Below are 27986 nucleotides of genomic sequence, written 5' to 3'. Positions count from 1 at the left end.
TATCTTTCCATGTGCTTACCTGAATAGCTTCTTCAGTAAAATATCTATTTCTATCTTTTGCTCATTTTCTAATTAGATTTGGTTTTCTAATTAGATTTACAGTTGAAAGTTCTTTATGTATTCCAGATTCAAGTCCTCTGTCTAATATGTGGTTTGTGGATATATTTATCCCAGTCTGTAGATTTTCTTTTCATTCTTTATAGAATTTTTCACAGAGCAATTTTTCGTTTTGATGAGGTCCCAGTTGTCAATTTTTCCATTTACTGAATGTCCTTCAAAACTCCTATTAATCATTCCCAATTCAATTTTTTTCCAGAGATTATTTAAGCCATCAGATAACATTTTTGTCAGATCAGTTTTTGAATAGCAATGTTACCCAATTCAATTCCTTCCAGAAGTAGAGCTCTTTGGCAATTAAAGCCAAGATAATATTGCTCCTTCTACAAAGAGCAGATATTAATTTCCCAGGTTAACCAAAAATCACCAGGGAATAAATCAAGCGCACACACGCGCGCGCTCTGTCTCTGTCTCTCTCTCTCTCTCACACACACACACACACTTTAGGTATATATACAGATGGAAAACAGCACTATAACTGAAGTGCATAAAAAAGTTCTAAAAGAACAGAAAGTTGTCTGTATGAATCAGGGAGTATGATCCATAAACAAATGATCTGAGATAAGCCTAGAGCAATGGTTACAAACTGGGAAACTGAGTGCCAAATCAAGACTACAGATGTTTTAACTTAGTCTGTAGAGTGTTTAAACTTAAAAAAAAAAAAAAATGAATTGTTAACAAGTTTCCAATTTCTCCTGTAAAATTCAAAGTTCTGGCAACAGTAGGCCCACATTTGACAGCATAATAACTGCCTCATGCCAAAGAGCTGTTAGGCCCTCTGAAACAGTGCAGTGCCTTCCTATGCTCCACGATCTCCCCTTAAATCCACTTCATTCATTTATGTTAACATGGTGAGCCCCTGCAGACATTCAAGTTTGCAATACCTGACATAAAAGGAACTTAGGATTTTGACATATGAATACACCAAAGAGATTTAATTCAAGGCTATAGAAACAATATATGAGAAAGCTCAAATGCACAGGGGATCCAGTCAGTTACCAGGAGTAATTAATATATTAAGAACAATAGGGAGGCACAAGTCTAGAAAGGTAGATTAATGTCATGGAGCCTAGGGTCTGCAGGTATGATATACATACCTATATTCCCCAAATAGAGAAAAACAACTCAGATACAACTACCAATTTAAATACAATTTAGAAGTACTCATTCACTCAGTCACCTGCAATACCTTTTGCATTTCCACTATTTAACAAGCTCTGAAGATAAAGAAGTAATGTAAGGCAATTTCTGCCTCACTTGTTTCAAGGGCCTAATAAGAAAGACAACACAGCTCTTGTACAAACTTCGATGTTTTTGTAGTTGAATAAATATGTATTTTTAGTATCTTTTCCTTATACTGTCTCCAGATTACAACCCAACTATTATATGCTATATGTAGTATGTAATATACATATTGCATAAACATGATTCATGTAATAAAACACTAAGGCAAAATATTATACACTGGTTATTCCTATTTTTTCATTTGTGCAACAAAGCTTTAATGAACATGTAGACTATGCCAGACATTTAGGCGAGGCCAAAAAAGAATGGTTTTGTGATGTTTGTTTATATTATTACTGTCATTATTACATGGCTGTGCCATCCTGGTTCTCAATGGATTCATGCGCGCGCGCGCACACACACACACACACACACACACACACACAAGAATAAATAGTAGGTCATGGAATTACACTATTTAATGTTTTTCTAGTTTTTCCAGGTATTCTATGACAAGAGTGTTATTTTCAAAATTGTAAGAGAATGATTCCCAACTAGAGAGTTGATCCACATGTTTAAGAACTGCACACACGCATGTATACGCTGCCCCCGCCTCCACTACCCACATGGAGAGCGTCAAAGCTAACAGCTAAGAGCCTGGCTCCGGAGTTCAACTTTCTTCTAACCCTGCCCAGAAGTAACTTGGCTTCTCTGCATCTCCGTTTCCTCGCCGGTCAAACGCGGCTGCGGCTCCTCTAAAGTCTCCACCACGCAGGGGAGGGGCCTGGAACAGCGATGTCACCGAAGAGCTCCCAGGTTAACAGCTGCGGTCACTATTGGCGGCGGAGGCGGTAGTTTGCAACCTTACTATGGTTATTAATGTTTCTGCTCTGGATGGGCAGACAAGCTTTCTCCCTTCTTCCCACATCCAACTGCACGTCCCAAACCCGAGACGTGCTGTAAACACACGCTCCCAAGTTCTCCGACGCTGACGAGAGTCGCTCGCACTAACGCTGCGCTTCGCTAACCAAAGCCATTCCGCGGCCCCCGCACCCCGCCGAGAGGCGTCCGCCGCCCGCCCTCGGGCCGCCTCCTCACCAGCCCCAGCGACCTCCAGGGGAGACCAAGCCCGGGACCCGACGCTGCCTGCCTCAACCCGGAAAGCCCCACGCCCAGCCCGCCGCCACCCTCACCGGAGCCACCGTCGCTGACTCGCCGCTCCTACTGCCCGGAAGTACTCCCTCAGCTCGGAGGCGGGCTGCCTGCTTAAGAACACTTCCGGATCAAGCATCCGCTCAGGCGGAAGGCGCTTCGTTCGGGTTCGGTGAGTGAGGGGTCCGACCGGGTGGCTTCGAGGGAGGTGCTGGGGTCGCCGAGGAGTGAGTGGTTGCAGGTGCTTTGGGGTCAGATGTGAAGGAATCTGGGACGCCCGCCCTTCTTTTGAAGGCCTGGCCTGGGTGCATGAGTTCGGCCACCGAAAATATTTACTGAGCGCCAAATACCTGCCTGCAGTGTCCTGGCGCCCGGGACACACTAGTAAATAGCAAAATCCCCGCTGTCAAATCGCTGACATTTTGGTGGGAGAAACAGCACACGCAAGTCAACAAACAGGGGCATCTAAGATGGTAGTAAGTGCTTTAAAGAAATTTAGACAGGGCGATGGAATGGAACGAAGGGAGCAATAAGCCAAATGAAGGTCTAGGGTAGAGCATTCCAAGCAGAGGGTAGGGGCCATATAGTTGGAACAAACCTAGCCAAGTCAAGGAAGAGAAAAAAGGCCACAACCTGGAGCAAAACGGGCAAGATGAGGAGGGAGGGAGATGAGGTCAAGGATTTAGGAACCAATTCTTGTGAGGCCTATGAGCCAGGGTAAGGAGTTTCACTTCTATGTGGAATTCAATGGAAAAATGATTGAAGGTTTCTAAGCAGAAGAGTGACATGCTCGGATTTATGTCTTTAAGATTGTTCTCGCCCTCATCAGAAAGATGCAGCTCTTCATTTGCCCTTGAGCAGTGGGAATACATGAAACCCTGATTGATTGGCAGAACCAGAAATGCATTAAAAACATTTTATTGTAAAGATGTGGAAAATTGGGCACCAGGCAGGGACTCGGCTTTTAAGAATCCAGGTCTTGGGCTGGAGCTGGAGTTCAGTGGCAGAACACTTGCCTAGCATGTGTGAGGCAGTGGGTTCAATCCTCAGCACCACATAAAAAAGTAAATAAATAAAATAAAGGCATGCTGTCCATCTACAACAATAAGAAAAAAATTAAAAAAAAAAAAAAGAATCCAAGTCTTCCACCTACACTTAGTGCCTTCAGGATTATCTTAATGTCCAGATATAATAATTAATCCTTTAAAGTCCTTCAGATATTTTCCTTTGCTTCTGGATGATGGTTCTTTAAATTTAGGTGCATCAGTATCATCTGGAACTTGTTAAAAATTCCTACTCCAAATTGGAAAACAAACAAAAATCATATACATATAAACTGGAACGTTTCCTCTGATTTTTTTCTGTCGCAATGGAAAGTGAATAAAATTGGGATTACCTTACCTTGATAAATGGCTTAAGTATACTAATCTTATCTTTAAAATATGAGTATTAATCTGGCACTGGTTGCAAAGATGTAGAACCCTTTTTAATAAATTGAGAATTATTAGTTAGAAAAAAATGTCGGGGTGGGTTGTGGCTCATCAGTAGAGGGCTCACCTAGCATGTGTGAGGCACTGGGTTCAATCCTCAGGACCACATGAAAATACATAAAATAAAGTTGTAGTTGTGTCCAACTACAACTAAAAAAAAAAAAAAAAAAAAAACTTTTTTAAGTGTTCCTGTTATTTATAACTGCAGTTATCAAACGTTTTAGTATTAGAATCCTTTTACTCTTTTAAAACATACGGAGAACTTCAAAGAGTTGTTTTTGTGTGTGTGTGAATTACAGCTATCAATATTTACCATTTTAGAAATCAAAACAACTTTTAAAGAATCTGTTTCCTTTTAAAATAATGAATTAATTACATAATAATATAATTAGCATTTTTATAAAGAATATTTTCCAAAAAAAAATAAAAATATTGAGAATGGCTATGTTTTACATTTTTACAAATTTCTTTAATGCCTGTCTTAGTAGAAGATAGCTAGATTCTCATTTCTTCTGCATTCTCTCAGAGTATCACTCATCACAAAGCCTCTGGAAAATCATATCATGTAGTGAGAATGAAAGTGAAAAAGACAAATGATCTAATACTACTACAAATACAGTTTTGACAAAGATCCAGGAACAGCCAGCCAGGCATGGTGGCACACACAGGAGGATCATAAGTTTGAGGCCAGCCTCAAATTTAGCAAGGCCCTACGCAACTTAGTAAGACCTTGTCTCAGAATTTAAAAAAATTTTAAAAAGTGGTTTAGGATGTGGCTCAGTAGTTAAGCACCCATGAGTTCAATGCCCCCCATCAAAAAGAAAAAAAAAAGCCCCAAGGACACCCAAGAGTCCCTACACAACACTTCGAGAATTGTTAAATTATGATATTGTCATAAAAAATATAGGATGTCATAAGAAACATAGGAAACATAGTCAAATATAAGATCGACTTAAATCACTAAAACTATATACACATTAAAAATGCAGATGTCCAATCTGGATGTTGCCAGTAAACACAGCTTCTCAGGAGGCTGAGGCAGGAGTTTTCAAGTTTGAGACCAGCCTCAGCAATGCAGCAAGGCCCTAAGCAACTTAGCGAGATCCTGTCCCAAAATAAAAGGGCTGGCAGTATTGCTCAGTGGTTAAGCAGCCCTGGGTTCAATCCCCAGTATGAAAATATAAATATAGATAGATACATACATACATAGGGATGTCCAGATCCTTTCCGCTAAAGAAGTCAAGGTAGTAAGTCTGAGTAGAGCCAAGAATTCACATCTGTAGCAAGCATCACAAATTAATTTGATGTAATAGATCTAAAAGTTGCAGTTTGAGAAACCAATTATAAGTCAAACTCTATCTAGAGTGTTCTGCCTACTGAATTTTTTTTTTAAAAAAGCTGTGTTTCCTTGCCTTCAAATCTCTTTATTAACATTCCAGAGCCTGAAACTCTGGGATGTTAGTAAGAAATTTGCAGCAGACACATTTCTGACTGTAGAGTTGCTGAGTATCTGAACTCAAAATATTGAGCACTCGACACAGGCAATGGTCCTCTGCTAAAAACTGAGAAAGTTTCAGACTTATAGTCTTTTGAACAGAAAAAAAATAACTCTTAAAGGAAGGAAACTGCAGTAAGTCGTGCAATAGAGTACTCTCAATGTTCTAGGAAATTGACAGCAAAAGAAATTTATCCAAAATAAAGAGGGTGAGGTAAGAGTTTAGGTGAGAGGCTTCCTGAGTAAGATGAAATTAGATATGGTAGGGAGAGTAGAATTTTCACATGAAGATATCAGTGGGGAAGGACGGAAAGTTTTTAAGCAATAGGAATAACTAGAAGCAGAACTTAATATGAAAAATTATTTAGAGACTAGACCAAACATAGTTGTGACTTTGTGCCCAGACAAGAAAGCTGGAAAAATTATAGGACATGAGCAAAGAAAGAATAATAATCAGCCTCCATATGTGGAAATTTAGGTCACAAGAGAACATCAGAGCTGATTAGTGATGGAGGTATAACTAAAGTCCCTACTTAATTTCTAAATCACTTTATTAATTCAGTGAACATTTTTGCTCATATTGTTGGGCTCCTTCCCATCACTTCTGATGTGCCACCTGAATCTGTTTCTGAGAATTATGGATGCCAGTCTGGAATTTTTAGTTTATCTCATGTACCAAGGAAAAATCACTAATAGATTTTGAAATTGTCTGGACTTCTTGGATTTGTCTTTAGAACCAATTCTGAGAAAGGCAGTATTTTACTATATCAGATGGATAAGATTGGACTTATGGAGATCCATTTAGAAATTAAAAGGATAGTGTGGTACCCAGATGAGATGAAAGGACAGTGACCTAGGGCAAGGACAAAAAGACTTAATTGAAAAACATCTAGGAAGCGGAATAATTATGACACATATTTATAATTTACTCACATCCATTCATCTAGTCTGTATAGCTACCCTATAATAACCTTAGTCAGCAGCTGTGAAAATTAAGGCCTTTCAAACCCACAGCTTCACCCAGAGGTAGAATCAGGTACTCTTGAGACCTGTTCTCATAACCACTGAGCCTTATTCCTATAATTTTGGTATTAAAAAAATTGAAAGAATTATGTGCTATCGTTGAAGCTATGTATATATTGGAAAAATGGATCTGAGGCTAAGATACACTGAACTTAAGATACTGAAGGATGTTTCAGACTATAGAGAAAAAAAGTTGGAGCAGAGAGATCCTCAGCCTGCCTCTCCATATTTTTGTCATTTGCCTGTAGGAGCATATTCAACAAATGTTTTTGTCAGGATACAAATTATGTTAGATATTACTGACATAATCCTGGATTTAAAGCAAAACTCTAAGTAATGTAATCAATACAGAATACAGTCAATACAGAAGATGTTTCTTAGTGTGCCAGAAAATATGTGGAGGTTTGAGCTGAAACTGCCCAAGTGGCCAGTTATGAGGTGTGCTATGGCTCAAAGAAACTACTAGAAGTGTAAGGGCTGTTTTAATTAGAAATGTGTAAGTAAATGGACCTCAAAATGGCCCATTTCTGTTTTAATACTACTACCTTTAAATGTTACGGATCTCTATAACAATGCTTAAGTATAAGCAAAACAACTTTGTGTTTGTTTTTTGCAAAGGATAGAGTAGTGCTAACAATCTGCTCATCATTTGTTCTTTTTCTTCCTTGCCAATTCAAAATGCCACTTTGTCAGTTTGTGTACTAGTTTGTAGGAACTTCTTCATTCTCCAAGTGTAACAGTGCTGGCAGAGAATAGTGGATACGCTGTAAATACAGCCTGGAACACATTTAACTATGGGGAATGAAGCATTAATATCCCAGTATAATTGGAGCAAAAAACAATACCATCTGGGTGCTGGTATTTTTCCCCTTTTGCGTTATCCTAGAACTATTTCTGCAAACAACAGTTTCTTCAGCCAACTTAGTATTGAGCCACTAGAACGGAAATCAGCCACATTACTTCCTTATTTACTTATGTTGAAAATTGGAACTGAATGGAAATATTTCTTCTCTCAGAAGTTGGCAGGAACAGCAACAAGGCAATCTGTTAGGGATGACAGCTACAGGCTCTTTTCTTTCGCTCTTTTTTAAAATAATATAGTCCGTTTTCAGAATGGTTTTCTAGGGTAAACTCATCTACATTTGTGATTATTCATGATCCTGGCAAAGCTTAACATTTTACATACCAAAAGATGAAAAAGAAGTTGTATTTAGCTTGAGTGTCATGCTTATCTGTTACATTCTTATTAATGCTGAGGAAAGGTAATATAGAATTCTACCTAGTAACTTCATCCAGGAGCACAATATAACCCTTTTTTATTATTCACAGGAAGATGACCCTTAATTTTCTTTTTTGAACTCTTTATTCTTCAGCTTCAAATGTCAGTTCCTGCATTAAGGATAGAAGGCATGATATATATTTTATACATACATATGTATATGTATGTATATGGAAATATATAAATATATATTATATGGAAGTTCCAAACTTAACAGTGGATTGCATTCCTAAAATTCATAAATTCCTCCTTTCTCTTTTATAGTTGCAGCACAATTACGCTTCTCTTCAGGACTTCTCACACTATCTTGTATCTAGTTAGTTATTTCTGCCCTTATCTCCCAAGCTAGTTTGTAAATTCCTGAGCATCCTTGTGGCACCTAATACTTAATCATGCACATTATGGGTCCCTGATTTAACTGATTTTTAAAGTCAAGCTAGAATTAGCAGAATGGTCATAGCTGTTTCAGCTTTCTCAGCACTGCTGTGGGGAGGGGGAAAAATATGATTGATGGAGTTTTTGTTGCAAATAATAGAAACCTATTTAAGCTGGCTTAAGTAAAAAAGAAATTTAGTGTGAGAAAATAAGCCAAAGGTATCCAGATCCCAAGGATGGTTTGTTTCTGCTTCCTTTTTGCTTCTGTCACCTTGGTCACACACCTTTACCAGTGTTTTCTCTCCCAACTGCTCATTGGCCTCTAAACTGCCTATGGGTGAAGTTAACAGCAGAAGTTCTGTTTGTTCGTGTCCATGGTGTCCATCTGAGGTGCCCAGTATTGACTGGACATATAAGGCTATCATCAGACCTTTCTTCTCTTGGCATGAAATCAGCATACCAGGCTGCTTCTACCACCTTTAGCCTAAGAACACTTTCAGGGTGTTTTATAAGATTTTTCTAGACCCAGTCTTATAGGTTTCTTGGCACTTCTGGTAGAGACAAATGGCTGGGTCTGTATTAAACAAGAACAGCCAATGTTCATCACATAGGCCATTCGCCTGCCCAACCCTGGTGTGTGAAGAGAAGTTAGAGATCATGATAAGGACTGCCTGGTAGCCACATACACAGTTACTTTTCAGTTAATTTTGCTGAATTAATGCATGTCCCCATTTGCTTCCTTGTTTGTATACTCAGTCTTCATTTTTGCAGGGTATATTTTTTTAAGAAAATTAAATAAAGATGTTTATTTCTTTAAAAAAAAAAAAAAAAAAAAGGAAAGAAAGTCACTGGAGCCAGGAAGTTGAATTCTGTCCGGAGCCAGCACAGCATGTGTGAATCACTCTTCCCTAAAACCCTTCCCCCTCTCTCTCCCTCAGCCCCTGTCTCTCCTCCCTGTTAGTACTCTCTCCCTTCTAGTAGCACTATCCCTAGTGTCCTATCCCTAGGCTTCTCCTTGTATGTGGTCCCGATGTACCTGCTTTAGCCCCTTGTATGCCTTCCCTTCTCAAATGACCCTAACCCACAAGTGTCTCAGTTCTAAATTTCAAGAACAAAGATTCTGATGAGCTTGGATGGACTTCCTCCTGGGCCCACGAAGAGAGAAGCAGGGCTCACAAAAGGAAACCATAGGCTGGGTAGATCACAAGGAAAGTTCTCCACCTCAAATTCAGAACACATAAAACTTAATCTAACATTATGGTTGAGACTCAAGCTCAGTTTGCAATGCTTGTTTGAGCCATGTTATTGCAGAATATTTATTTGCAATGAGAAAAGGAAAAATGTGAAGTTTTAAGTTAAAAATTGAAATTGCATGATGGTACCCCCCCACCCCCCGCACCTACACACACACACACACACACACACACACACACACACAAGATATTTCAGTGGTTGCGTGGTGTGCTAAGTAAAAAATCAGGCATATATTTTAGCACAATATCTGAAAAAGAACATCAATAATAATAACTAGCGTGTATTCAGGGATTACTACTGCTAGACTTACATATAAACTCTTTCATTTAGATTTCATAATGTCTTGTGAAAATCCTATGAAAACTACTATCATTTTTCCTAGAAGATGGGGGCACTGAGGCACAGGGATTAAACATTTATTAAAGTTACAAAGCCAGTTAGAGTGAGAGCCAGGATTCAAATCTAGTCTGAACCTCTGTGCTACCCTGCCTTTATCAGAGACTTTGAGTTTTGCACTGTTCCAGGGTAATCTAAATTCAGAATAAAGTGTGACTGATTAGCTCTCTCTTACTAGGCATGTTCAAACCATCTGGAGCACCATTTGTCAGGGTTGTTGTGCAGGAAATGAGGAAATATTATTAGTAGCCTCGATGCCATGCCAGTCTATGGACCCACTGCTTCAGAATTACCCAGGGAGCTAATTGAAAACCATAAATTTTAAGGCCCAAACCCAAAGGTTGTTACCCACTAGGTCTGGAGTGAGATCCAGGATTCTCTGTTTTTAACAAGCTCTCTAGGTAACTATGATATTCATCTTGGTTTGGAAACTCTGAACTTGGTGATCTTTTATTCCCAGCATAATCTTATCTTCTAGGATGAGATAATAAATGAAGGCTTTAGGGGTTGGGAGTCAGTTTGAAGAATACCTTCAGGTAGGCACCTTTAAGGTCCTTTGAAGTTGTTGACATTGGCTGTTTTTGTCTTAGGGAATATAATAGGGGCTAGTAAAACATGTCAGTTTGAATAGTTATGATCCCTGTTACACAACGTTACTCAATTTATGAAGATCTATCACACACTTCATCAAATTTAAACTAATCTTCATCAATAAATGTCTATTGACATGTGTTCATTATGACATGTAGTAGTAAAAAAATACATAGTCCCTGTGTTTAAGGGGCTTGTGGGTGAGATGGGTAAACCATCTAGCAGTACAGAGCAGCATTACTAGCTCCGGATAAGTACTGTGGATGTGGCATGTTCCAGGGGTCAGGGGGTGCTATGGCTCCATGTGGAAAGAACAGCCAGCCTTGAAAGGAGGCTCAGGAAACCTACTTGAAGAGGTTCTGTGCAGCAGAAATTCTGTGGCAAGCATTCTGTTTGTGAGGACACTGCTTGCCCAGAAGGAAGCTGTTCATCCTCCCAGTGCTCCTGAATCTCACAGCAAGGAGAATGAGTCTATTTCCTTTACTTCCAGTTTCTTCCACACTAGCTGCCTTGATTGTAGGGGTGTATTACCATAACTACAATGAGCTACCCCACTCCTGAACACTCAGTTCTTTGACCTCTTCATCGCAAACAAGTAGCTCCTTTACTCGTGTTAGTCACTATAGTTCCCAAAATCCATCTCTTCCTTCACCATTAGCCCAGTATGTTCCCTTCCAGAATCAGACACCAAATGCAGCATTCTCTGGCCACCTGAAAGGTGGGTGATAAGATTTGCCTATCACCACTACAACTTGTAGTGACCCCTCTGCTTTTTCCCCAGTGCCCTGGCCCTTAATCTGGAGCACTTCCAATCTTGATTTCTCTTTATTCCTCAGGTCATGTTGTACAATTCACTTTCCCAAGGAGGCCTCCTGTAATGAGGTTTCCCTTCATGTTAGGTCCTCTTGTAGCGCCTATTTTATCCCTTGGGTAGCCTTAAGCATACTTTGTATATATTTAGTTAGTGTATATAGCTACTTCCAGACTGAGCTTTGTGAAGGCAGAGATGATGTCTGTAGGATAAGAGAGTGCTCACCAGATGTTACTAATATTCCTCTAATCTAAAACTCAGAGATAGGGAAAAGTAGGGAGGGAGAAGACGGCAGGATAAGGAATGAGGTGGTTTGAGAATTTTTGTTCTGTTTGGTTTGGGTTTAGGATTCCCAACAAAGAGGGCAGGCCTCCAACTCAGAAAGTATCTTTGGAGGCTGATAACACTGCTTTGCTTTCCTTGTGCTTATTTGTAGAGTTATCCACAAAAGTGATAGAGAATTTCCTTTTAAAAATAAACATATGATAATAAAATAATGAGTTGCTTTAAAGAAAAGGCATAATTAGTAATAACTTGGTGCCCACCCAAATGTAGCAAAATCAAGATTTTAAAAAATCATGGCAGTAGAAGGAACAAATGAATTTTTTAAAATCCTGTCTTAAATGAAGCCACAGGAACTTCTTACCAAAGTCTTGGGAAAGCCTGTAGCACATTTCAGCATATTCACATAGCCTAGTGCTATTGAGAATCACTACTCTAGAATAAAGGGCAAAATCATGCCCATCAGTAGTTGTATATTTTGTGATGAGAAAGAACTTGGAGCTTACTTGTCATGTCCCTAGCACAGTGCCTGACTCACGGCCATCAGTCAAAAAATGTTATTTCTATTGTTTCTGCCTATCTCCCCTTCCTAAAAAGAAAAGACCAGGTTCTCACCCGGATTCTCCTCCTAACTTCCAGCATAATCTTATGGAGCAAGTCACTATAAAGTTTATAGATTAGATAAAATCATTTACTAGGTTCCATCCAATGCCCAGGTCTTTTGTTTCCTTCATTGTCATTTTAGTGGGGTTTTTAAAATGAAGTGGAAATCAACACATGTGTTTCATCTATCATGTAGAGCCAAAGTCTGAAGTTTTTTTGTTTTATTCTAAATAGTCTATCCTTAAATTTTAAAGATTTAGAATATTATTTATAATTATTATTCAATCAATTTTTCAAGGGCTTATAAAAAATTAAATGTCATTTACAACTTCCTGTAATTTAGACTTTGAGGAGCTTAATGGCACAATGATCCATTGCTTTTTATGTTCTGTGATCAAGCAGCCTTCATGTGAGTATAATGGAGAGTAAATGTCATTTCTAAAACTAATTATCTTGGGCCTTTATGAGAAATAAAGCTAGGCATTTCATCTGTATTTTATAGAAGTATAAATTGAAATTTTTCTTTGAGAGTCTGTGATTTAAAAGGGAAATCAAATTAGGAAGATAATCATAAACACTAAACTCTTAAGCTAGGTTTTTGTTTTGCTTTTTATTCATGATATTTTGTTCTTCTTTTAAATCTGTCTAATATTTTTCCTATGGAGTTTTTTATTTGCATTTCCACCAACCACACATTTAAAATGTCAGTTCTCCCCTTATCTAATTTTACTAGAGTTAGAGCTAGAAATTTGATATTCTTACAAACTACTTAATATACTGTATTTTGTCTCTTAATACTGAAGAAACTATTAAAGGAAAATTCTTTTGTCTAGCATCTTTGCCCAAGAGGGAGGTTCTATAGCCTCAGAAATCAGTATCTCTATTTATGTATAATGCAGTTAATAGTTTCTTTCTAATAGGAAGACCAAAAAACTACCACACATATTCCTGCATTATTTATATGTAATATATGTATGTACTTGAATTACACAAATTTGGAGCTCCGTGGTTATGATTATGATGTACCATTTGATTTACATTATTTATATAACAACAGATGGTAATGGTGCAGGTTGAAATAAAAGATCGTTAAGCTAAATATTTTAGCTTTCATTGGCTCCCTGTTGCACAGAATTTGTCAGAGTAAAATAGAATCATGGCATTTCAGAACTGGAAGAGTCCTTAGAGATTATCTCATCTACTCCCTCATTTGACAGATGAGAAAACAGAATCCCAGAGAGAATGCTACTTGCCAAGGTCGTACAGCTTGTTAATAAGCAAAGCTAGGACCGGAATCTAGGTCTGCTCTTTCCCAATTCAGTGCATTTTTTACCAGTGAGATTTTTAGACGATTTTCTCTCTAATCACTCCCTGATGTCAGCACCAATTATTTTAATCAATTTCATGTCTGTTCATTTCTGGAACATACTGAGCTTCACCCCATTATGAGTCTCAGTTGGTTAAACTTTATATTTGTCTTTCTTTTAGGTTGGTCTCCACTCACCTCTCTTTAATCTTGAAGATTTCAAATTATACTGGGATCTACCACTTTTTTGGAAAACTTTTCTACCAAGCAGTAAATCACCCACTGTGCTCTTATTATAGCATAGCAGCTTTTGAGTTTTCCGAGTCTAAACAAGATTTTCTTTCATTTTCCCATGAAGCCACATAGTTGCTTATTCACTTTAGTGGTGATTATTATTGTGCCAGCTGCTCTTGTTGTGGAAGATGTGGACTTCAACCAAATGGCCCCACTGGGAGCAAATCAGAGTTCTTACAATGCATCATTTCTTCCAAGTTTTGAACTTGCAGCAGGTTCCCACTCAGGTGATAATGTCATCATAGCCAAAGAGGGAACTAGCATTTCAATTGAATGTCTTCTCACAGTTGATCACTATGAAGATGTCCGTTGGTACAACTCAAAAGGACAACAACTGGATGACAGAGGCAGAGGTAATTGTACCAAGCTGTAATTTAATCAAGATTACTTATTTCCTATCCATTCTTCCTGGTTTCATGACATATTTAGCAAGAAATATAAAAGATGAGAAAGGGTGAATAACTTACAACTTTTGAAAAGCCTAAAGTGTTAAATATATCAGAAGGAGCAAAGTGCCAGAGACAGTGGTGCATATCTGTAATACCAGCAATTTGGGAAGCTGAGGTAAGAGGATCTCAAGTTTGAAGCCAGGCTCAGCACCATAACAAGACCCTGTCTCAAAAAATGAAAAAGACTGACAATGTTGCTCAGTGGTAAAGCACCCCTGGGTTCAATTCCCAGTATAAAAAAAAAAGTAATTATAATTATTAAACCAAAAGAAGAAAACCATGAATCATAGTGTTAAATTTAAAAGGTATTCACATGATTGTAGTGAGCTATTTTCCTTCCTCTTGGTGAGCTGGTTTTCTTCTTCACTAACAATAGACTACATGAGTATTGCTCTTACAGCTGTATAGAAAGTATACAGGGGTACAGTTGCCTACACTGCATTGTGAATAAACCACTGTAGTAGCCCCATGTGAATATATCAGGAAGGATTTTGGCTAGACCTACAAAAACAAAAATTTCTTGTTGCAGAATGAGTTACTGTAAGTATTAGAGGAAATCCAGGATTTTTTTTTAATGAGTTAAGTCATCCCTTTGTATCCCAGGAGATTGTATCCAGGAACCCCCTCAAGTACCAAAATCTGAATGTTAATTCCTAAACTAAGTCAAATTCCTTAACTAAAATGGCCTAGTATTTGCATATAACCTGCACATATACTTTAATCATTTCTAGATTACTTGTAATAACTAATACAATTGCTATATAAAGTAGTTATTTATTAAATGACAAGAAAAATCTGTACATGTTCAGTACAGATATAATTTTCCCCCAATTATTTTCACTTTGCAGTTGGTTGAATCCAGGAATATAGAACTCATGGATACTAGAGACCTACTATGTAAATCTGTGCATAAAACTTGGAGCCCCTCTGAGAATTAGAAGGGTACTATGGAAATCTGTAAGCTTTTCCAGTTCTTTCTGTCTCTCGCTCTCTTTATTTTTTTTTTTAACCTATTCTATACCTTATTTACTTGAAAGCAGGAGTTTCTCAGTCTTAAAAATCACACAAACATATGATAATTCATCTTAAATCTACTACTTTTTAACAGGTTTTTACTTAATTTTGCTGATTGTGAACCAGCACTGCCCAAAAAGAAAAAAAAAATAGATGAAGAGTATATGTAGTGTGTGTATATATATATATATATATATATATATATATATATATATATATATATATATATATATATTAAACATTTTAAACCCTTCTGCAGATTAAATAACTGGAATTAAAGGGTTTGAATTGTTAGAAAGAACAGAGTATTTTTAATCAGTTTATTAAAAATATAGACCTATTAAATCAATGTGTATTTTGAATGTGATTTAGGGTTCTGTTTGTACCCACTGAACTAGACTCTTCTCCTCCAAGCTATCTGAACAAACACATCTGAGATTTGAATTATTCAGTGTGATCGTTACAGACTGACTGCATAAACAAACCCTTAGGTTAGGACAAAACCAGCCAAGTGGAATGGCAGTTTCATTTTCCTATTTTCCCTTTACTTTGATGACTACTAACATCTATCATTGATGCTTTCAGCAGCAGCTCTGGAAAATTGTATTAAATTTTATGAATCTCAAGTGAGAGGAGTTTAAAGAGCATGTCAGTCTAGTATAAGGTTCATAAATCTTGAGCTATTATCAGCAAGTGAGCTAAAGAGTTTAGCTTGTGGTAGTAGTGCATTGGCTGATTAATGGAGTCTGTGTAGTTCATCACACCTTGGATTCAATGGGTGTCCTTTTCATAGCTCCAAGTTCGTAGAACAGAAGCTTTGGAATAATGGCTATGTTTCTAGCTATATATTTTCCTCTTCTACATTAGTGAAGTGATGACTCCTAAAAATAAATATAGCCATAGAATTTAGATTAGTTTTAATGATGATAAAAACGGTCACAATCCAGAGTGCTTGCTAATTTATTTGCCACTATTTTAGTGCATTATTTTAATAAAGAACCGTATAACCTCAGGGATGAAAGCAGTTTTGAATGTTAATCAGGTGATACTTAACACACACTCACCCATTCTCCCCAAGACACCACCTGTAGTCATTGGGGAACTCACACAATCCAGGTTAGTCCATATGTCTCATCTTTGAATGGCTTTCTTGGTTAAGCCACATTATTAAAGGATGTGCAATCAGTGTAGATGCTCAATATGCTTTGTTTTCTTGTGCATTTTTGTACTTTGCATAGGTGTTCCCTAAAGGGATATATCTTCACGCACGGACTAGAGGCAGCATATTGTAGGTTTAAAATAGAAGCATAGGCATTCTAAGGGCAGCTTGATTCTCTTTGCCAAGCTGCTCATTTACCCTGACTTGTGAGATATATCTTTTGGCTTGTGCTTTAGTTCCTTTTGCCAGAAAATCAAGATGTCATCATCGACAAGCCATTCCTAAGAAAGCAAGTTAACATGTGCAAGGCATGCCAGATTAGCCAGTTAGCAATTGAATAAATGCATTAAGTTTCCAAGCTTTTTTAAAAATATAACTTTTTTATCTTGAACAAACATAGTTAAATAAAGAGAGGGAAGTAGCTGGGCATGGTGGTACACACCTGTAATCCCAGCTACTTAGGAAACTGAGGCAGGAGGATCACAAGTTTGAAGCCAGCCTGGGCAACTTGGCAAGACCCTATCTCAGAATTTTTTTAAAAAATATGAGAATATAGCTCACTTGTAGCATGCTTGCCTCGAATATGTGAGGCCTTGAGATTAATCCCCAATACTGGGGGAAAAAAGAATAAGAATAAAAATTATCTATAACCCATTATCCTGGAAATAACCATTGTTTTATGTTTCTGAGCATATCCTTCTAAAATATAGATAGCATAAAAAACATATAGAGGGCTGGGGTTGTGGCTCAGAGGTAGAGTACTTGCCTAGCATGCGTGAGGCACTGGATTTGATCCACAGCACCATATAAAAATAAAATAAAGGTATTCTGTCCACCTACAACTAAAAACTAAATAAATTTTTATAAAAGCATATAGATAGTGATTGTAGTATAGACACACCTTACATATAAACATCTTTTTAAAGAGTAATCATTTAATATTATTTGGACACATCTGTCTGCCTCAAAGACATTTTATGTCAAGCAGTGAAAAGGAAATGATGGCAATTATTAGTGTCTTGGTTTCTTTTTTGAAGTTCCAGATTAACTAATTCTAGCTCTGGATATAACAGTCTGCCCTTTTTATATGGTTTAAACAAATAGCAAAATCTAACAGTTAAAGTACTTTCATGAAGAAGTAGAACACTGATAAGGCAGTTGGCTTATTTAGTAATAATGTTTATTATGCTGTAATTGTTTTCATTTCTGTTGGATTATCAGGTGGAAAATGGTTGGTTTCTGATAACTTCCTAAATATCACCAACGTAGCCTTTGATGACCGTGGGCTCTACACATGCTTTGTCTCCTCTCCAGTTCGTGCCTCCTACTCTGTCACCCTCCGCGTTATCTTCACCTCGGGAGACATGAGTATCTACTACATGATTGTGTGCCTGATTGCCTTTACAATCACTCTCATCTTGAATGTCACACGGCTGTGCATGATGAGCAGTCATCTCCGCAAGACTGAGAAGGCCATCAATGAGTTCTTCAGAACTGAAGGGGCTGAGAAACTTCAGAAGGCTTTTGAGATTGCAAAACGCATCCCCATCATCACCTCAGCCAAGACTCTGGAACTCGCCAAAGTCACTCAGTTTAAGACCATGGAGTTTGCTCGGTACATTGAGGAACTGGCAAGAAGTGTTCCTCTTCCACCCCTTATTCTAAACTGCCGGGCCTTTGTCGAGGAGATGTTTGAGGCTGTACGAGTGGATGACCCTGATGACATGGGAGAAAGAATTAAAGAGAGACCTGCCTTGGATGCTCAAGGTGGCATCTATGTCATTAACTCAGAGATGGGGCGGAGCAATTCACCAGGAGGAGATTCAGATGATGGCTCTCTGAATGAACAAGGTCAAGAGATAGCAGTTCAGGTTTCTGTCCACCTTCAGTCAGAGACCAAAAGTATTGATACAGATTCTCAAGACAGCAATCATTTCATCCCACCTGATGATACAGGATCTGCAGAATCCAGCTCTAACTACAAAGATGGGGCCTATGAAAACTGTCAGCTGTGAGCTTTCCCAGTACCTACAAAAATAGCTCTCAGGAAAGGAGCTGTTTCTTGGAGGAAATAACATTTTTACCAAAAGATGACTGGGGTTTTCCCTTTATATTAAGCACATCAGAACATGAATTGCCAAAATCTTTGCAAAAAATGCAGCACTTTTCTATCTGATATTTCTCAGTTATTTTTCCTTGAGCTTGATTAACTGATGCATGTAAGATTAAAAGGCACCTGAGAGATAAGTATAATGGGAAAAGGACTGAACTAAATGTCCCATGGCTTCACTTCCATTGTCAGATGTGACACTTGAGTTCTCAGTTTTCCCATCAGTAAGATGAGGGATTTGCAGTAGAAAAAGTACCTTTAAATCATAAAAATCTTCACTACATCACTAGATAAAACTTTCCCTAGACTTTTAGGTGCCCCACCTTTTTTTTTTTTTTTCCTAGAAAGGACCAAGCTGAGACTTTATGCTCTGGATTTCTATACCTGATGCCATCGTGTGGACATTTTCCAAATGTTCTGCCTTATGGAGTATACGAGTGTATGTGCCACATTGAATCTTTTTACTGTTTCGCATGATGGTTGTTATGCAGATATGAGGGAGCTTACTGCTCACTAGCAAATTACTCTCCATGAGTAAATTGATCCTTCTTGTGGCCATAGCATATCTTTTTAACTTACTGGGACATCATTTAGTACTGAGACATCATTTAGTTCCTGGAGTCTGGCACTGATTTCCCAACTGGTCTCCCAAAGTGAGCAGTCTTTTCCTTAGAAATAATGTTTCCAATGCTTTTAGAATAAGAATAATATCAAATTGTCTATCTCTGATAAATCATGGATATTTTGTTGAGAATTTCTCAGGCTTTCCCTTTTTAAAAGTTTTGGACTCAAAAAGTGGGTTCTATGTTTGGGATCCCATTCAAGAACTTATATGCCTCTTTAGACCTCTGTCAACACTCTTGCCCTCTGTGGTCTTAAACATGGTGCTAAAGGTTGCATGCCTCCATATTTAGCTTATTTTGTTTGTATTTTATTGTTGATGTTTTTATTTTTGTGTATTTCAGATGTGTGATTTTGAGTTAAGTCTGTTTTTCTGGCCTTTCTAAGAAGCATTTACCTGATAAAAGATTAGAAAATTGTGTCTTCTGTGTTAACTATATTAAAACAGACAATCTAGACATAGAAGGAGAGAAATGATGAATGATGCCACCTGGTTCAACTGTGTATAATAAACACTTAACATGGCATTTCTTGCCTAGCTGAGATCTGATATAACGGAACTGTAAATACTCTTCAGGATAATTTCTTCAGCTACAGGAAGCTTGGTGCCATATAATTTTAAGAACTTAGCAGTGGAGCTCCATTTGATGCTTCATGTTTCTTCATTTGGTTTCTGGTTATTGAAGTATTACTTGAACTAGAAACTTCTGAGGGAAATGTTCAGACAGGGTTTTATCATGATTTTAATTTAAGGTTTCAAACAGAAAGACAGGAAATTCAAAGTGTGACCAGTAGAACCCATGTCTCCCTTTGTCCAACTTAACCAAAAGTAATATATCTGCTCTGGGTGGCATAAATGAATCAATGTCAGCTTTATCAGATGGCATTATGGATAAAGATGATAATGCTGCCTTTTCTGTCTCTCCGGCTGTTTCCATGGAAACCTCCAGAGCCAAACAAAAGCTATCAATCAATTAGCCAAAGCTTACCTTGGCTCTTAGAGGTGTATTTCTTTAAGTAATATGTTTTTGTACGTTTGACTATGACAGCAAGGGCTTTTAAACATACCCTAGATTATGAAACACTTTTTCCTTTCCCACAATGTTTCTCTTGAAAATTTTTAAAAAATTTTAAAGCCCCTTGTATGTGTCAAATCACCTGAATATCACTCAGATCTTCAGATAGTACCTCCAACCTTGCCCTAATATACAAGTTCAGGATTTTTTCTTAGTATGTAACTTGTTACATTAAAGAGAGGGGTTTTATCCCAGATATTCTCAGAAAGGACATTAGTGTTTGGAACCCTAACATAAATACTCTTAATGATCAATGTCCTAGGAAACAACTTTGGAAAAATATAGCAAATACTGCAAAATATCTGTAAGTTTGCACAATACTATGTAATAAATAAGTACAGGCTACTCCAGTGTATCCTGAATACATTATTTTAGAAATAAAATGTTGACCTAATTGGTAACAAAAGTAACTGGTTTACTTTGAATCTTCTAGGTTAGGGCACCATAAAGTAGGTCAAATCTTAATAGGAGCTAGTATTACTTAGTAAAGCTATATTTCAAGAGGAAGAAAACCACACTTATTAATATTTTCTGTATCTAATCAAGTACTCTTTGTGTGTAATTAGCAATGTGATCTTTTGTAAAATCCTTAACCTTTTGAACTTAAACTGCAGTCTCAAAGTCATTAGACAGTAGCTGTGGTGTCATTATCTTTTTGTTTCACCTAATTTTATAGTCAGTAAAAAAAAAAAAATGCCTATGCCCAACAAAATGTATTTAAAATAGTTCTATTCTCATTTATAAATTGTCATTTAATGAACTTTATTGTTCTTAAGAGATGAAACCAGAGCTTTGTGAAATAAATTTGCCAAAAATTAAAACTTAAACATTTGTATAAATTCCCTGTCAACTGAAACCAGATGAGCATCCTCTGAGTTGACTTGTGCTTATAGGTGGTGTGATGACCACCTGTCCTCAAAGTTTTATCTGTTATAATGATTTCATTCTTGAGTCAGGCCCAATGAGCATTTATATTTCCTACTCACTACCTTGATATAAATATCTTCCAACTTGCTGATCTGGGATGGTTGTGAGAAGGCTCCTGGCGGCTTCTTTGCTATCTGCATGCTGTTTTCCCTTCCATCTTCCAGCCACAGTGAGCTCTTTGGTCCAGCCCTCTCTACATCCTGCATGTAGTTTCACCCTTGAGCAAACTTCATTGGGTCCCAGAGTGGCACGAAAGTACTGCATGCTTGTTTTCTAGAGCCCAGCTAGTCATGGGTGCTACCCTTGTCTCCACACACCAGCAGTTGTAACTCAAGTGTATTGTATTTCCGGAGTCACCAGTAAGAGAACACAATCTTTTCTCACATAGGCCAGGAATGTTGAAAATGCTCAGCCTTGTACATAAACTCCTAGGTTCTCATTGTCATACTTTGCAAAAGTAAATGCCATTGTTTGATATGATTCAGATGATGTTTAAATTCTCAGCATTTTAATAAATAGTTGCATTATAATTTTGTCTTTTTTTAAGAAAAAGTCGCACTTGAATGTAATTTATTAAATGCTCAATGGAGTATATTTCATTTGCCTGAAATCTATATAGTATCTTTCATTTTTGTGTGATGGAATTTGATGTTAATGATTTTAAACAGGAGTAAATTTGGATTCATTAAGATTCCACTACAGCTATCCATTTCAATATTAAACATACTTACTAAGCATCTGTGTATTTTTAGTCTCCTAACCATACTGGTATGGGCATCCTGCCCACAACAATCCTTCCAGGTAACAGGCTGTCCTTCCTGAGCCCAGACACTATGGTGTCCTATTTTTTAAATATAGCATTCCTGGCAAAGGCAAGAGCCTGGGCAAAGGCTTAGAGATAAGAAGATTCAGTAACATGTTTCAGAGAGCATGTTAATTACTATGTAAAGTTTATGATGAGCTTTGGCAGCCAAGAGTCCCATAGGTGTGAAAGTTTGTAATAGGAAATGAGTATAGAAAAGCACAGGGTCTTAGGAGAAAGGCAAAGGGAGCAGGTGGGAGGTGAGACTCATTACTTAATGCCACCGACTCCTTAGAATGCAAATCCTGCCCCTGTCCTTCAGTGGCAAAGGATTCTTGGACTTTGCCACCCCTCACCATGTGTGATGGAATTTACTAGCCTTGTAATCATGGACAAGTAGTGACTCAGCCCTCTGGGCCTCTCTGGGCTTCAGTAAAATGGAGTTGGTAATACCTACTTCATAGAATTGACATCAGGATTAAATGTAGCAACATGTAAGAAAACAATTAGTTGTAAGGTGCCATATGGTATAAGGAACAACCATATAATGCAACCATATCCAACTGATGATTGGCATCATCTGTAGTGAACAAAAAAATTTCTCCACATCTCTTAGTTGTACGCCATAGAAACCTAATTGTGGTGGCTTACTCAAATAAATTTATTTTCTCAATACAAAGTCCAGATATAAGCCATCCAAGGCTGCTGGTGCAGTGGCTGAGTGGGCTTCTAGACTCCTCTCTACCTTTAGCATGTGGCTTTCATTCTCATGGTCACAGGATGTCTTAGGTTGACTTTCCCTGGAAGGAGTTCCTGATACAAGGATTTTTCTGCAAGTAATTTATTTTGGAGGTGATACCAGAAAAGTAGGGGAAGTGAGGCTGGAAAGAGAAGAACGCCAATAGAGGATGCATTAATGAGTAGATTACTGCTACTAGTAACTGCAGCTAGTCTTCCATCCTTCCTGTCCCCTTGGAGGCCAGGAAGCTGGGATAGTTTTCCTTGGATTCTCATCTGGTATTAGTTAAGGTTGCTCCCAGGGTCACTAACTCCCTAGTCTTCTTCTTGCCTTCCATCTACAGATTAAGGATGAGCCTGTAGCTGGCAAAAGCCCTCCCTAGAGAGTCAGGAGCTTTCTGTTGGGATCCTGTGGTAAATATAGGAATGGTGAGTGTCAGGGAGCTGTGGGCAGAGCACTGATAGCACCTGCAACACATTCAATGTCGTATCTACACTCCACGCAGGGAGAAGGGTAGAAGGTCAAAGGACAAAAGACACGTAGCAGCTGAGTCTGTACCTTTTTTTATCAAGAAAGCAATAGCTTTCCCAAAGCCTTACCCAACTTGGGCTCCTCAGCAACCCAGGACCAGGTTATGTGGCTACCTGCTATAGTCATGAGAAAGCGCAAAGATAAGTGGTTATTTTTGACTGGATACATTGTTCTTAAATGAGTTTCCATTATTAAGAAAGGAGGAAAGAATACAAGGTGTAGGCAACAGATTGTGTGCAATGAGGTCATCACACACACACACACATCTTAGGAGCAAAATATGATTCTATGCTGGATAAAATTGCAGCCATGTTCCTTGAGGATGATCACATGCATGAACAAAGTGAGAATCAAGCAATAAATCACAGGCTGTATCTTCAAACTATTGCTTATATTATTCGCAAATTTTCCACTGGCTTACACACACAATGGATGAGTTACAGGATTCTGCTGGAGCATAATTGGCTTATCTTACCCTATTTATTCTTAAACAGATATTTACTGACCGCCCACCATATGCCACATGCTGTTCATGAGACAGAGACTGCACAGTGATCCAGAGTGGCACAGAGTACATCTTTAATTGGGTCAGAAAAGCCTCTCCAACAAGGACATTGAGCCACTGGCCCAAATGATGAGTCCGACGTGGAAAGATTCAAAGAAGGGTCACTCCAGGCAGAGGAAAGAGAAATGGCCAGGTTGGCCTGTTGGGGAGATACAAGAAATAGGCTGTGTGGTGGATAAGGGAGACAGAAAGCCAGGCAGAGTCAGGAATATGGGTAGAAGTCTTCAAATCTCACTTTTTTGTTTGTTTGTTTGTTTATTTGTTTATTTTGGCTGATTCCAGGAAAGTATTTCTTAGAGGAAAAGAGGAGATATTAGAAGAACCTGATTTAGAAAGGGAGATTTACATATTGAAGGGAATTTTTTCCTGAAGTCACCTGCAGTCAAAAAACAATTATGCTAATATTCTTGAAGAAAATATATATATATATATATGAATATATATATATATATATATATATATATATGAATATAAATACACATGGTCACTCCATCTGCCTAGAGGATCCATGTCTGCTGCCAGTGTGCTTGTTCTTCTTGACAGTTGGGAACACTCTGCTTTGCCTTCCCACTCAGCTGTGTGAAACGGAGGACTCAAGTGTCCTGAGTGATGACATTTCAGCCCTTAAGGGGCCTCCTTTGGCTAGAAGAGCCACCCTCTGGGATGTTTTTTGTCCCTAAGCATAAGGGAAGTGTATCCAAAGGAAATCCCTGTGTGGTGTGGTTTTGCAGTGTGGATTTCATTGCTCTTTAAGAAACCGCAAGCAAACAGATCATTACTGAGGCTACTTCACTCATAGCCTCTTGACCCCTTGAACAACTAAGGGAGGCTCTTTTCATTCATTTTCTCAATCAATATTATACCCCAAACAGGGACACTACTGCAAGCAAAACCAGAGATTGTCTCTGCTCTTTGGAAACTTAGAGCCTGTGAGAAGACAGACCCAATTAAAATAGTCACAAAGACAGTGTATAGTTAAAAGCTCAGAATAGGGCTGAAGGGTCTATGAGAGCCTAGATCAAAGGAGCCTGAACTGATTCGAGATGGGCAAAGGTGATACTTGAAACAACAGGCATTGCTTGAGGGCTTACTGTGTTCCCTTCCCTGAGCCAGGGGCTATGGATTAAAGTCACAGATCCTGCTTAGAATAAATCTAAAGACCAGTTGAAAAAATAAGATGTTCTTGTAATTAACCACCTGAAAGAGACCATGTATCATAAGTGCTAAATAGAGTCACACTAGGTAATAAAGGCAGAGGGCTGAAAGAGAAAAAAATTATTGTGTAAGCAGAGAATTGATGATACAGGTGGACTGGGTGAGATTTGAGCTAGACATGGAAGGATGAGTAAGACATGCCCAGGGAAGGCATGTAAATCTTATTGGGAAACTCAGGAATCTTCAATAGTGACCTTTGTGCAAGCAAGAAAAAAATAAATCAAGTTTCTTGACCCTCCAAGAACTGCTCCTATTCTCTCTTCCAGAGTTTATGTTGCTGATCCTCTTCAGACTCTCTTGGGAATATTTTAACATAGTCTACCTTTTATATTACAGTTGCTCTCTGCTTCCTAGTTTGTGAACAACTTCAGGAAGCATCAAATTATATTAGTCACCTATCTTTGTGTCCTTGATTTCTTAGGGGAGCATCTTTAAATATAGAAGATATTATAAATGTTTGTTACACTTAGTGGAACAGAAGAGAGAATTGTTGTGTTGTATGTGACTGTGTCTGTTGGTCTGCGCTGGGATTAGGAATGAGGGCTAAGAGCCAAGAGGTGTGGCCACCCTTCTTCCATTAACACTCTTTTCCTTGATAACATCACCCACTTCCAGAGTTTTAAAAACCATCTTCACATGGGTAACTCCCAAGTCTCTATTTCCAACTCCAAATACTCCCTTCTAGACTTGGGTATTTAACATCTCCCTACTTGACAGTTCCAGTTGGCCAGACATCTCAAAATTAATCTCAAAATTAAGATGCCTAAAATGGAATTTTTTAATTCCTTTCCCTGATTAAAAAAAAAAAACAGAAAACAAAAAAACAGTTTCTACCTCTGCCATCATCTCTCAATGAATGTCTCTACTCACACGTTTAAGCCAAAACCTTGCATCATCCTCAACTCTGCTTGCCTTATTCCCCACATCCAGTAGGTCACTAAGTCCCATTGATCCACTTAAAAAATTTATATACCAAATCCATCAATTACTTTGCTTCCACGGACACCATCCTGGTGCAAGAGAGCCTCTTCTCTCACCTGTACTATCTGATGGCCACCACTGAGAGGCCTGCTTCCACTTATGTCCCCAGGTCATTCATTCTCCACACGGCCAGCAGAGTGAACTTTCAGAAGCATAAAGCACATGTGTTACTTTCTGCTAATAATCCAGTGGAACCAAGGAGAAAATTACCCTCTTAAAGGAAAAATTGTCTCTCAAGAAGAAAATTCTAAAAGAAATCCATACGCCTTGCCATGGCCCAGATAACCCTATGTGACCTGGCACTTTCCTTTGTGTCTGAGTACATCTTCCGTCACTGCTCTCCACCTCACTTATCACATCCCAGCCACATGAGCCTTGCTGTTCCTCTAACACACCAAGTCTGTTGTCACATCAAAACCTTTGGTCCTGCTTCTTACCTCTGCCTGGAATGATCTCCCAGAGGTTCCCTTCACAGGCTGCTTGGCATTCAGATCTTAGCTCAATTATCACCATTTCAGAGAGGCCTCCCTGGCCACACTAAAATAGCTACTCCCAACATTGGGTGGAATTAGGGTTAAGATTAAATAACCCTGTATTTCATGTCTGAATTAATTTCATCATAACATCCATCACTACTTGATTTTTTAAAAATTATTGGTTAGCTTGTCCATTTGTCTATTTCCCTCATCTAGAACATCAGCCGCATGGAAACAGAGCCCTTATCCATCTTATTTCCCATTATGCTACCAGCAATTAAAACAGAGCTTGCCACAAATTGGCAGTCACTAAATATTTGTAGCATCACTGATAAAGATGGATGTGTGAATCCTGATTGTGTGGGCTTAAGGAAGTCATTTAGCATATTTGCCTCAGTTTTTCTCCTTCTCTGATGAAGATGAAGGTGATACACTACTTGGCTCTTACAGAATAAAAAGGAAGTGGTTGAGATAAATGTGAAGGTTGAACGCTTTACCAATTGCAATGAGAAAAATATGGGACCCTATGGGTAGGGAGTCATCTGAAAGTAGCAATGACAAACTAATATTTTCTTACTCACAAACTTCCTGAGGACTAAGTCAGAGAGGGGAAAATAAAATGCACTCATTTGCAACATAAAAATTCATAAATGCGGTTGACATTAAATCAAAGTAGAGTAGCCATTTCTCTGGCATCGATATTTTGCTAAGTGATTTGTTTTTTCATGTAGTTAATATTCCCATTGTAATAAGATTTTTTTTCAGTTTAAACTTTTTAACGGACACAGTTTTCAAATATATTTCAGCACCACTTTCTCTGATGGTACAAGGAACAGAGCCTTTCATCAATAACTTGGCAACATCATCATAAGCATATGGTGTTAAATTTGGACATGAAATAGTGGTACACTCTAAAATTATAAATGTGTAGAACTATTGGGTTTACTGAGTTCTCTTATGTGTATTACATAGGTTTTTCTCTCTCGTTTATTTAATCCACAACTATTTGTAGGTCACTTAGCACATGCTAAGCTAGCTCTGAGTATTATACTCAGAATGTAAAGCAAGATAGATGTGGTCCCTGCCTTCCTGGAGCCCAGAATCTTCTGGCGGAACACATGTCATGACCAATTAAGAACAAATGTGATGAGAGTCTCAAAGATCTACCCAAGGGAAGGTCACTGCAAAGAAATGGCCCTTAAGCCGATTCCTACAAAGGAGTTGTTGCTCAGGGGGAGAATGTTCCTGGGCAGATGGACATGTACATGCAAAGACAGGGAGAGCCAAGATGCATTTGAGCAGCAAATGAGAACAGCATGGCTCCTGATGATGCTGCGGAGTCAACCAGGGCCGGATTGCAGAGCCCCTGCAAGCCCAGGCTAGGAATGTGTCTTCGTTCTAAGAACAGATGAAATGGTTTTACAGAGGCAAGTGACGTGATCAGTTTTACACTTCAAATATACGTGTCAGAAGAAAACAACCAATAAAACTCTGCTTTTACACATATTTGGGGTCTCAATAAAGTTGAAGTAAGTGATACCATGGTAATCTGCCTTCCACAAGTTATGGAATTGACAGGTAATGTCCAGGGGAATAGAAAAAAATGCAAATATCAAAAAGTGTATATTC

At 38.3% G+C, this 27986-nt stretch overlaps 2 protein-coding genes across 4 annotated transcripts in view; one reads left to right on the top strand and one right to left on the bottom strand.

Annotated features, from left to right (window-relative positions):
* Window positions 1-2606, bottom strand: part of Fam114a2 (family with sequence similarity 114 member A2) — a 32971-nt gene extending 30365 nt beyond the window's left edge. The window contains exon 1 of one of the 3 annotated variants that reach the window (XM_046446394.2): window positions 2535-2606. The gene's annotated coding sequence lies outside the window, so the exon portion shown is untranslated. Of the gene's footprint in view, window positions 1-19; window positions 2409-2534 lie in introns of those variants that run through there. The other 2 variants (XM_058579910.1, XM_046446393.2) reach the window with 2 other exon arrangements.
* On the top strand, window positions 2566-21783 carry Mfap3 (microfibril associated protein 3). The gene is made up of 3 exons (XM_046446396.2): window positions 2566-2665; window positions 13581-14045; window positions 17536-21783. The coding sequence occupies exons 2-3, from the start codon at window positions 13751-13753 to the stop codon at window positions 18327-18329; spliced, it is 1089 nt and encodes a 362-aa protein (XP_046302352.1). The 5' UTR covers window positions 2566-2665; window positions 13581-13750; the 3' UTR covers window positions 18330-21783.
* The last annotated feature ends 6203 nt before the right edge of the window (window positions 21784-27986 follow it).

The sequence above is a fragment of the Marmota monax genome, unplaced genomic scaffold, assembly GCF_021218885.2.
Source record: "Marmota monax isolate L192 unplaced genomic scaffold, Marmota_monax_Labrador192_F-V1.1 WCK01_AAM20220418_F8-fsc00188, whole genome shotgun sequence".
In the NCBI taxonomy this organism is placed as follows: Eukaryota; Metazoa; Chordata; class Mammalia; order Rodentia; family Sciuridae; genus Marmota; species Marmota monax.
Note: the sequence above shows the minus strand (reverse complement) of the source record. Positions and strands in the feature narration are given on the sequence as shown.

Bases quoted from the DNA above. Each gene is read 5' to 3' on its own strand.
- Mfap3 (XM_046446396.2), top strand. From the start codon at position 13,751: ATGAAGCCACATAGTTGCTTATTCACTTTAGTGGTGATTATTATTGTG. The intron at 14,046-17,535 runs GTAATTGTACCA...TTGGATTATCAG, and splicing joins ACTGGATGACAGAGGCAGAG to GTGGAAAATGGTTGGTTTCT.